We start from the raw sequence: 12,739 nt of genomic DNA on the forward strand, positions 1-12,739 counted from the left end.
CCGCAGATATTATGTGACTGGGCCGGCACATTGTTTCTATGGCGGAAAAGCGGACGTGACAACAGGTTGTAGAGGACGCTAAAGGCAGTGCTTTCGAGGCACGCCCCCCAATATTGTTGTCCGGGTGGAAATCGGGAGAAATTTGGAAGAATTGTTGCCCTGGGAGATTTACGGGAGGGGCAGTGAAATTTGGGAGGGTTGGCAAATGCGTTGTTACAGCGGCACCGCCCCTGTATAATACCGGTGGGCCAGCTCTAATCTTAATTTGATATTACCTCAAGGGCCAAATGAAATCACACGGCAGGCCAAATTTGGCCCACGGGCCAGAGTTTGACACCCATGATCTAGAGCAGGGGTGCCCATTACGTCGATCGCGAGCTACCAGTCGACCGCGGGGTGTGTGTCAGTCGATCTCCAGCCAGGCTTTTAAAAAAAATAGACCTAAAAATTAGTGATCATCAATCTTCACCAAGACGTCACTTAAATGACATTCACGGTACCGGAGGGTCTTGTGAAATGACGCTGGCTGCTGCAAGATCATTATTATGAAAATATGACCGAGAGGAAGGCGAGAAACACTTTTTATTTCAACAGACTCTCGCGCCGTACCTTCCGTCAAAACTCTAAAGGCCGACTGCACATTTCCTATCTTCACAATAAAAGCCCTGCTTCATGCTGCCTGCGCTAACTAAATACAGAGTCTCGGAAAACTGGCGTGCACAAGCGATCCCTCAGAAAGCTGGCGTGCACATCACTTGTGCACGCCAGCTTTCCGAGACTCTTATTTTGTTAGCGCAGGCAGCATGAAGCAGGGCTTTTATCGTGAAGATAGGAAATGTGCAGTCGGCCTTTAGAGTTTTGACTGAAGGGACGGCGCGAATGTCTGTTGAAATAAAAAGTGTTTCTCGCCTTCCTCTCTGTCATTTTTTCATAATGATGAACTGGCAGCAGCCAGCGTCATCACACAAGACCCTCGGGTGCCGTGAATGTCAATCAAGCAAGCTACGGAATTTGCCGCCAATGTTTTTCTTGTAAAGTGTACGGAAGCTGGATGAATTAGATGCCAAAAACCAACCACTTTCATGTGGTATTGTACAGAAAGGACAACTTTTTTTCTCCTCCATTTGAAAATGTGGGCGTTATCATCATTACTGTCTGATTCCAATCAATGCAAGTCATCAGAATCAGGTAATACACCAACTTATAGTCTTGTCTTCGTGAAAGAAAGACATCTATATGTGTTACACATGCTTGTATTATCATTAAACACATTTAACTTGTTTACAAAAATGTCTCTTTCATAAATAAATAAATATAAATGATATATATTAATGAGGTAGATCCCCTCAAGTTGGTCAATTGAAAAGTAGCTCGCCTGCAGAAAAAGTGTGGGCACCCCTGGTATAGGGGATCTTTGATAAGGGCTTTTTCTAGTTGTAAACAGCCTAATACCACTATTATATAGAGCAGGAGTGTCAAACTCAAATACAGAGTGGGCCAAAATTTAAAACGGAACAAAGCCGCGGGCCAAGGTTGATCAAATGAACCTTTTAAGAGGGATCCAAAAAAGTTTTGCATTGAATATTGAACAAGCAAGGCTTATATAACTTTATAGTGACATGCAAAGTCGAGTTTCAAATTATCCATCCAGCCATCCATTTTTCTACCGCTTGTCCCCTCCTGGGGTCGCCGCAGCCTATCTCAGCTGCATTCGGGCGGAAGGCAGTGTACACCCTGGACAAGTCGCCACCTCATCAGAGGCCAACACAGACAGAGAGACAACATGCACACTAGGGCCAATTTACTGTTTCCAATCAACCTATCAATAATGATTTAAAAACATCAATGGTATATCAAAGAAAATTTAAATAAGAATTGGAGGGGGGCAGGTTTGGTGGTAGCGGGGGTGTATATTATAGCATCCCGGAAGAGTTAGTGCTGCAAGGGGTTCTGGGTATTACGTGTGATGTTCTCCCGAAAAGTGTTTGTCATTCTTGTTTGGTGTGGTTTCACAGTGTAGCGCATATTTGTAACAGTGTTAAAGTCGTTTATACGGCCACCCCCAGTGTGACCTGTATGGCTGTTGACCTTGCATTCATTCGTGTGTGTTAAAGCCGCAGATATTATGTGACTGGGCCGGCACATTGTTTCTATGGCGGAAAAGCGGACGTGACAACAGGTTGTAGAGGACGCTAAAGGCAGTGCTTTCGAGGCACGCCCCCTATATTGTTGTCCGGGTGGAAATCGGGAGAAATTTGGAAGAATTGTTGCCCTGGGGGATTTACGGGAGGGGCAGTGAAATTCGGGAGGGTTGGCAAATGCGTTGTTACAGCGGCACCGCTCCTGTATAATACCGGTGGGCCAGCTCTAATCTTAATTTGATATTACCTCAAGGGCCAAATGAAGTCACACGGCAGGCCAAATTTGGCCCACGGGCCAGAGTTTGACACCCATGATCTAGAGCAGGGGTGCCCATTACGTCGATCGCGAGCTACCAGTCGACCGCGGGGGGGTGTCAGTCGATCTCCAGCCAGGCTTTTAAAAAAAATAGACCTAAAAATTTGTGATTAACAATCTTCACCAAGACGTCACTTAAATGACATTCACGGTACCGGAGGGTCTTGTGAGATGACGCTGGCTGCTGCAAGATCATTATTATGAAAATATGACCGAGAGGAAGGCGGGAAACACTTTTTATTTCAACAGACTCTCGCGGCGTACCTTCCGTCAAAACTCTAAAGGCCGACTGCACATTTCCTATCTTCACAATAAAAGCCCTGCTTCATGCTGCCTGCGCTAACTAAATAGTCTCAGAAAACTGGCGTGCACAAGCGTTTCTTCTGAAAGCTGCCGTGCACATCACTTGTGCACGCCAGCTTTCCGAGACTCTTATTTTGTTAGCGCAGGCAGCATGAAGCAGGGCTTTTATTGTGAAGATAGGAAATGTGCAGTCGGCCTTTAGAGTTTTGACGGAAGGGACGGCGCGAAAGTCTGTCGAAATAAAAAGTGTTTCTCGCCTTCCTCTCTGTCATTTTTTCATAATAATGAACTGGCAGCAGCCAGCGTCATCTCACAAGACCCTCGGGTGCCGTGAATGTCAATCAAGCAAGCTACGGAATTTGCCGCCAATGTTTTTCTTGTAAAGTGTATAGAAGCTGGATGAATTAGATGCCAAAAACCAACCACTTTCATGTGGTATTGTACAGAAAGGACAACTTTTTTTCTCCTCCATTTGAAAATGTGGGCGTTATCATCATTACTGTCTGATTCCAATCAATGCAAGTCATCAGAATCAGGTAATACACCAACTTATGTTCTTGTCTTTGTGAAAGAAAGACATCTATATGTGTTACACATGCTTGTATTATCATTAAACACATTTAACTTGTTTACAAAAATGTCTTTTTCATAAATAAATAAATATAAATGATATATATGAATGAGGTAGATCCCCTTGAGTTGGTCAATTGAAAAGTAGCTCGCCTGCAGAAAAAGTGTGGGCACCCCTGATCTAGAGGATCTTTCACAAGTGTTTTTTTCCAGTTATGAACCGCCTAATACAGGGGTCGGCAACCCGCGGCTCTTTGATCACTCTAATGTGGCTCAGCTGCATAATAACCGACCCCACCGATCATCCCAAGAGATTTCCGGAGTTTGATGCCTCTCTCAAAAATCACACGGGGCCAATATTCTCCGATTTTCACTTAGTCGATAAAACAGAGAGCGTGCCCTGATGGCAAAGCTCCTACAGACCTCTAAAATTTGTCGTCGCACCCGCTTTTACACAATGCTGTCTACGTGCCAGCCGGACACATGTAGTATGTAGCCTCTCTTAAAACACGACGGTGACTGCAAGCCATAGTTACTCAACAGCCATACAGGTTACACTGAGAGTCTTGATATAAACAATTTTAACACTCTTACTAATATGCGCCACACTGTGAACCTACACCAAACAAGAATGACAAACACATTTCAGAAGAACATCCGCATTTTAACACAACATAAACACAACAGAAAAATTACCCAGAATCTAATGCATCCCTAACTCTTCCGGGCTAGCATGAAACCTCGCCCCTCCCAACCCCACCCACCTCAACCGACGCACGGTGGGTGGTTTTCGTGCAAAGGGGGGTGCATAATGTAGCCTGAAAGAGTTAGGGATGGATATTATGGTGTGTTTTATTTGTTGTGAGCAGGGGAAGTCGGCTCTCTGGTCCCACCTGCTTCATTACCAGGCGACCCTGCCGAAGACCGACATGCCAGCAGAGTCTCCAGGTCCGATCCACACCTGCGGAATTATATTAGAACTGGTTAGACACTGGTGATGTACAGTGGGGCAAAAAAGTATTTAGTCAGCCACCGATTGTGCAAGTTCTCCCACTTCAAATGATGACAGAGGTCTGTAATTTTCATCATAGGTACACTTCAACTGTGAGAGACAGAATGTGGGAATTTTAAAGAACTTATTTGTAAATTATGGTAGAAAATAAGTATTTTGTCACTTCAAACAAGGAAGATCTCTGGCTCTCACAGACCTGTAACCTCTTCTCTAAGAAGCTCTTCTGTCCTCCAACGTTACCTGTATCAATGGCACCTGTTTGAACTTGTTAACTGTATAAAAGACACCTGTCCACAGCCTCAAACAGTCAGACTCCAAACTCTACTATGGCCAAGACCAAAGAGCTGTCGAAGGACACCAGGAAAAGAATTGTAGACCCGTACCAGACTGGGAAGAGTGAATCTACAATATGCAAGCAGCTTGGTGTGAAAAAATAAACTGTGGGAGCAATTACCAGAAAATGGAAGACATACAAGACCACTGATAATCTCCCTCGATCTGGGGCTCCACGCAAGATCTCATCCCGTGGGGTAAAAATGATCATGAGAACGGTGAGCAAAAATCGCAGAACCATACGGGGGGACCTGGTGAATGACCTGCAGAGAGCTGGGACCAAAGTAACAAAGGTTACCATCAGTAACACACTACGCCGACAGGGAATCAAATCCTGCAGTGCCAGATGTGTCCTCCTGCTTAAGCCAGTGCATGTCCAGGCCCGTCTGAAGTTTGCCAGAGAGCACATGGGAGAATGTCATGTGGTCCGATGAAACCAAAATATAACTTTTTGGTGTAAACTCGTCATGTTTGGAGGAAGAAGAAAACTGAGTTGCATCCCAAGAACACCACACCTACTGTGAAGCATGGGGGTGGAAACATTATGCTTTGGGGTTTTTCTGCAAAGGGGACAGGACAATTGATCCGTGTTGAAGAAAGAATGAATGGGGCCATGTATCGTGAGATTTGGAGCCAAAACCTCCTTCCATCAGTGAGAGCTTTGAATGGTTGACCAAATACTTATTTTCCACCATCATTTACAGATAAATTCTTTAAAATTCCTACAATGTGAATTCCTGGATTTTTTTTCCCACATTCTGTCTCTCACAGTTGAAGTGTACCTATGATGAAAATTACAGACCTCTGTCATGATTTTAAGTGGGAGAACTTGCACAATCGCTGGCTGACTAAATACTTTTTTGCCCCACTGTATGTTGTCACGTCCAACAGCCACATTTAACGCTCATATGTTTTATTTTTCAGGGTCCGAGCAGAGAACATTTGATGATGCCACGCTCCTCCTGCGGGGATCTTTGGTGCAAGATATGAGGTAGAACATTTTCTTTGCTCATGACTATTCTACCAGTCTACTGGTCTACCTCTGCATGCACTTTAAAAGGTTTGTCCTGTTTTAATGCAGCTCCTTACTGCCATTACAACATTGGTTCTCTTTAAGCTGTGTCGTATACAACAGAGGACCCCGACCTTTTTTGCACTGCGGACCAGTTTAATGAAGGCCTTATTTTCAGGGACCGGCTTTCCACTTGTGCCAAATATATGGAGCAAAAATAAGTGCGGGAAAAATACAAGTCACTATAAAGCTGGAGGAGTTCAAGTACCTAGGAGTCTTGTTCACGAGTGGGGGAAGAGTGGATCGTGAGATCGACAGGCGGATCGGTGCGGCGTCTTCAGTAATGCGGACGTTGTACCGATCCGTTGTGGTGAAGAAGGAGCTGAGCCGGAAGGCAAAGCTCTCAATTTACCGGTCGATCTACGTTCCCATCCTCACCTATGGTCATGAGCTTTGGGTCATGACCGAAAGGATAAGATCACGAGTACAAGCGGCCGAAATGAGTTTCCTCCGCTGGGTGGCGGGGCTCTCCCTTAGAGATAGGGTGAGAAGCTCTGTCATCCGGGAGGAACTCAAAGTAAAGGCGCTGCTCCTCCACATCGAGAGGAGCCAGATGAGGTGGTTCGGGCATCTGGTTAGGATGCCACCCGAACGCCTCCCTAGGGAGGTGTTTAGGGCACGTCCAACCGGTAGGAGGCCACGGGGAAGACCCAGGACACGTTGGGAAGACTATGTCTCCCGGCTGGCCTGGGAACGCCTCGGGATCCCCCGGGAAGAGCTAGACGAAGTGGCTGGGGAGAGGGAAGTCTGGGCTTCCCTGCTTAGGCTGTTGCCCCCGCGACCCGACCTCGGATAAGCGGGGGAAGATGGATGGATGGATGGATGGATGTAGATGCAGATTGAAATCAGCCTTTGGCAACAATCTGTCACTTTTCTATTTGATATGTTCATTAATGTGCATTGTATCCAGAGAAGGGTAGTAACACGCTACATTTAGGGATCGGTTGATTGGCAACACTAAAAATGGTCCCTTAGTGTGTGAATGTGAGTGTGAATGTTGTCTGTCTATCTGTGTTGGCCCTGCGATGAGGTGGCGACTTGTCCAGGGTGTACGCCGCCTTCCGCCCGATTGTAGCTGAGATAGGCACCAGGAATAATCGGTAGAAAATGGATGGATGGACGTCTACTTGAGTAACTTTTGGGATAAATTGTACTTTTAAGAGTACTTTTAATGCAAGATGCTTTTATTTTACTTGAGTATATTTATAGAGAAGAAACGCTACTTTTACTCCGCTCCATTTATCTACATTCAGCTCGCTACTCGCTACTGATTTTTATCGATCTGTTAATGCACGCTTTGTTTGTTTTGGTTTGTTAGACAGACCTTCAAAGTAGGATCTATCATTATGCCTGCGTTTCACCAATCAAATTAGATTAGATTAGATAGTACTTTATTTATTCCTTCAGGAGAGTTCCTTCAGGAAAATTTAAATTTTCAGCACAATCCCATTTAAGATCACACAAAACATTTCAGGGAGACAGAACAGGATCGCTGACGGGTCTGCCGGCTTCCAGCGCCCCTTACAAAAAAGATGAAATACAGGTAAACAAGTGGGGGGATGGGAGAAAAAAATTGAAGATTAAAATAAGATAAAATAAAATAAAAAAAATCGGTCTAAGCCTGGGCCCTGGAGAGGGGGTCCAGACTGAGGCCAAGGGAAAAAAACAACTCATAGCCATAGTACACATCCCTCTCACATGTGTGTAAGAGGGAAACATTAAACATCAAAGAACACATTAAACATCAAAGAATAAAAAGTAAAAGAAACATAAACACTGTGGTGGCCTCTGCGCTGTTCCACGCCATCGTCCGCTGGGGTGGAGAGAGCATGGCCAGAGACAGGAGCAGACCCAACAAAGCAACCAAGAGAGCCAACTCCACTCTCGGCCGCCAACCAACTCTCGGCAAGTGTCCAGTCCGCATGGATGAGCGAGGATCCGTCCAAGGAGACTCAGGTGTCTGACACCTGCTCACCCAGCCAAGACACCGTGAAGCCTCTCCGTCCCGGCGCTCAGTGCTAGCTCCGCAGCCCTGTCCCCTCATCCGCATCTCCTCCAGTCTCTCCAAACCGACTCCGGTGTGGCAGAGACCCAGCAGCTGGTCTCCATGGCCAAAAAGCTACCGGGAGGCAGATCTAGAAGTCCACAAAAAAGCACCGCAGAGGTCACGAAAGTGCCAGCCCTTGTCACACAGTCCCAAAGGGTCCCGGACCAAAAGGCAAAAAAAATATAATAACACATTAAAACAAGAGGGAAACACAAAACCAGCCACTTCTACATACAGCTATGAATAAAAAGTAAAATAAACATAAACACTGTGGTGCAGGAGCAGACCCAACAAAGCAACCAAGAGAGCCGACTCCACTCTCGGCCGCCAACCAACTCTCGGCAAGTGTTGGCGACTTGTCCAGGGTGTACCCCGCCTTCCGCCCGATTGTAGCTGAGATAGGCGCCAGCGCCCCCCGCGACCCCGAAAGGGAATAAGCGGTAGAAAATGGATGGATGGATGGAAACACAAAAGGATGACACAAGAGCACAGAGCTCCTGGCAACAGGAGCCACTACAGCAGCGGCATCACCAATCAAACAGAGCCAGGCGGTCACATGATTAACTGCACACTTTTATTTTTATTTTTATAAACCTTTATTTATAGATTTCAACATTTACAAACAGTTGAAAATAATATCAAAGTAAGTACAAAAACAGTACAAAACAGTACAAAACAGTATAAAAACCGTACAAAACAGCGCCATCACCAATCAAACAGAGCCAGGCGGTCACATGATTAACTGCACACTTTTATTTTTATTTTTATAAACCTTTATTTATAGATTTCAACATTTATAAACAGTTGAAAATAATAATCAAAGTAAGTACAAAAACAGTACAAAACAGTATAAAAACCGTACAAAACAGCGCCATCACCAATCAAACAGAGCCAGGCGGTCACATGATTAACTGCACACTTTTATTTTTATTTTTATAAACCTTTATTTATAGATTTCAACATTTACAAACAGTTGAAAATAATAATCAAAGTATGTACAAAAACAGTACAAAACAGTGTAAAAACCGTACAAAACAGCGCCATCACCAATCAAACAGAGCCAGGCGGTCATATGATTAACTGCACACTTTTATTTTTATTTTTATAAACCTTTATTTATAGATTTCAACATTTACAAACAGTTGAAAATAATAATCAAAGTAAGTACAAAAACAGTAGAAAACAGTATAAAAACCGTACAAAACAGCGCCAGGGGGTTGTAAATTCAAAGTAACTAAAATAGAATGCAAAAAAAATATATATATAAAATAAACAAAGTGCAAAGCCATAGGCTCACTCAATCTCAGTAAATAACTTAAATTTGGAACACAGCATCATCGTTTTCACATATTTTTGGTTGTTAGAGGTAGAGTGTTTTAATGTAGAGTTTTACATCTCTTAAAGGCACAAAAAACAGGTCGGGTATTGAGAAACTTACATTTATGAATATAAAACTTAGCCAATAGAATAATGAGGTTGCAAAGGTAAAACTCATTTTCTTTTTTCTTTAATACAGTGTAAAACCAAATATATATTTTTTAATATATATTATTGTTTTAGTTGCTTAAGTGATATTCCTGGCTCTGAATTTGTTCATCGCTATTTTTATTTTTTTGTGCATTACTAGTTGCCGTCATCATTAAAGGAACAGGTTACTCATCAGTTACTCAGTACTTGTGTAGTTTTTTCACAACATACTTTTTACTTTTACTCAAGTAAATATTTGGGTGACTACTCCTTACTTTTACTTGAGTAATACAGCTCTAAAGTAACAGTACTCTTACTTGAGTACAATTTCTGGCTACTTTACCCACCTCTGATTGTATCATGTCACAAAGTTATAACAAATATAACAAATGGTGACTTCCTATGAGGAGTTTTATTGTTCATCTATAAACAAGCTGTTTGTGTGTGTAATGCACAGGTGTCAATCAGATCTGGCCCTCCACGTCATTTTATATGCCTGGAAATAATATATGTCAATAAAATACCTTATATTTTCTTTAGAGATGATCAATAATGGCTTTGTTGCCGATATTGTCCAACTCTTAATTACCGATTCCGATATCAACCGATACCGATATATACAGTCGTGGTATGAACACATTGTTATGCCGAATTTTGTTGTGATGCCCCGCTGGATGCATTAAACAATGTAACAAGGTTCTCCCAAAATAAATCTACTCAAGTTATGGAAAAAAAATGCCATATTTATTATTGAAGTCACAAAGTGCATTATTTTTTTAAACATGCCTCAAAACAAAAGCTTGGATTTTGGGACATGCTCTCCCTGAAAGAGCATGAGGATGTTGAGGTGGGCGGAGTTGAAGGGGGCAGGGTTGAGTTGGGGGGAAGTACGGGGTAGCGGCGGGTGTATATTGTAGCGTCCCGGAAGAGTTAGTGCTGCAAGGGGTTCTGGGTATTTGTTCTGCTGTGTTTATGTTCTTGTTTGGTGTGGGTTCACAGTGTGGCGCATGTTTGTGCCAGTGTTAAAGTTCTTTATACGGCCACCCTCAGTGTGACCTGTATGGCGGTTGACCAAGTATGCTATGCATTCACTTGTGTGTGTGAAAAGCCGCAGATATTACGTGACTGGGCCGGCAAGCAAAGGCAGTGCCTTTAAGGTTTATTGGCGCTCTGTATTTCTCCCCACGTCCGTGTAAAAAGTCATACATTTTACTTTTTGAAACCGATGCCAATGATTTCCCGATATTACATTTCAAAGCATTTATCGGCCGATAATAACGGCAGTCTGATATTATCAGACATCTCTAATTTTTTCTCTTTACCCTTTTATTTTCTTACTAAAAGTATTAGGGTTGTTTCTCTAGTTTGACAAGGGAAAAAAAAATGTGTCCAATATTGCAACAAATATTACATTATCCAACTTGGTCAAAATCTAAATAAATACTTAAATATTGGCTTAAGTTATGATTTCGAAGCAAGTTATCCATCAAATTGTACATTCTAAAAATGACCAATAGATTTTACTGTAAAATTTAGGGAGTTTTTAAAAAAATTTTTTACAGCATATTACTGTAAGTTTAAATTAAACGACTAATGTTTGTTTTTTTATAAAAATAATGTGTAAATAATTCAAATAACTGTGTCCGTGAAGTGAACACTAGTAAGGTTGTAAATACTGTATAGAGTAGGCTAACCTATGTGGTTCCTGTGGATGTCAACATAATCATTGTAGTGACTAAATAACATAGTGACTGAAACAGACAAAGTAATGTGTAAATAGTATCACTAATTAGATGAACCATCTGTGGTTGTGAAGTGAACACTAGTAAGGTTGTAAATACTCTATAGAGTAGGCTAACCCATGTGGTTCCTGTGGATGTGAACACAATTACTGCAGTAACTAAATCACATAGTGACTGAATCAGACAAAATCATTTGTAAATAAGGTCAAGTAGATGAACCACCTGTGGCTGTGAAGTGATCACCAGTAAAGTTGTAAATACTATATAGAGTAGGCTAACTTATGTGGTTCCTGTGGATGTCAACACAATTATTGTAGTGCCTAAATAACAGTGACCGAATCAGACAAAATAATGTGTTAATAAGGTCAATAACTAGATGAACCATCTGGGGCTGTGATGTAAACACGAGTAAGGTTGTAAATACTGTAGAGAGTAGGCTAACCCATGTGGTTCCTGTGGATGTGAACACAATTACTGTAGTAACTAAATAACATAGTGACTGAATCAGACAAAATAATTTGTAAATAAGGGCAAGTAGATGAACCATCTGTGGCTGTGAAGTGATCACCAGTAAAGTTGTAAATACTGTATAGAGAAGGCTAACCCATGTGGTTCCTGTGGATGTCAACACAATTATTGTAGTGGGGCGGTATAGCTCAGTTGGTAGAGTGGCCGTGCCAGTAACTTGAGGGTTCCAGGTTCAATTACCGCTTCCGCCATCCTAGTCACTGCCGTTGTGTCCTTGGGCAAGACATTTTACCCACCTGCTCCCAATGCCACCCACACTGGTTTAACTGTAACTTAAATATTGGGTTTCACTATGTAAAGCGCTTTGAGTCACTACAGAAAAGCGCTATATAAATGTAATTCACTTCACTAATTCACTTCACTAAATAACAGTGACTGAATCAGACAAATTAATGTGTAAATAAGGTCAATAACTAAATGAACCATCTGGGGCTGTGATGTAAACACGATTAAGGTTGTAAATACTGTATAGAGTAAGCTAACCCATGTGGTTCCTGTGGATGTCAACACAATTTTTGTAATGCCTAAATAACATAGTGACTGAATCAGACAAAATAATGTGTAAATAAGGTCAATAACTAGATGAACCATCTGTAGCTGTGAAGTGAACACTAGTAAGGTTGTATATACTGTATAGAGTAGGCTAACCCATGTGGTTCCTGTGGATGTGAACACAATTACTGTAGTAACTAAATAACATGGTGACTGAATAAGACAAAATAATTTGTAAATAAGGTCAAGTAGATGAACCATCTGTGGCTGTGAAGTGATCACCAGTAAAGTTGTAAATACTGTATTGAGTAGGCTAACCCGTGTGGTTCTTGTGGATGTCAACACAATTATTGTAGTGCCCAAATAACATAGTGACTTAATCAGACAAAATAATGTGTAAATAAGGTCAATGACTAGATGAACCATCTGTGGCTGTGAAGTGAACACTACTAAGGTTGTAAATACTGTGTAGAGTAGGCTCACCCATGTGTTTCCTGTGGATGTCAACACAATTATTGTAGTGCCCAAATAACATAGTGACTGAATCAGACGAAATAATGTGTAAATAAGGTCAATAACTAGATGAACCATCTGGGGCTGTGAAGTGAACACTAGTAAGGTTGTAAATACTCTATAGAGTAGGCTAACCCATGTGGTTCCTGTGGATGTGAAAACAATTACTGTAGTAACTAAATAACATGGTGACTGAAACAGAC

The 12,739-nt window shown here is 42.2% G+C and overlaps 1 protein-coding gene across 1 annotated transcript in view; it reads left to right on the plus strand.

Annotated features, from left to right (window-relative positions):
* Positions 1 to 12,739, plus strand: part of LOC133549090 (DENN domain-containing protein 5B-like) — a 102,859-nt gene that overhangs the window by 68,812 nt on the left and 21,308 nt on the right. Inside the window, 2 exon segments of the mRNA XM_061894210.1 lie at positions 4,200 to 4,278; positions 5,600 to 5,666. Coding sequence (XP_061750194.1) covers positions 4,200 to 4,278; positions 5,600 to 5,666 — 146 coding nt within the window.

The sequence above is a fragment of the Nerophis ophidion genome, linkage group LG03, assembly GCF_033978795.1.
Source record: "Nerophis ophidion isolate RoL-2023_Sa linkage group LG03, RoL_Noph_v1.0, whole genome shotgun sequence".
Taxonomy (NCBI): Eukaryota; Metazoa; Chordata; class Actinopteri; order Syngnathiformes; family Syngnathidae; genus Nerophis; species Nerophis ophidion.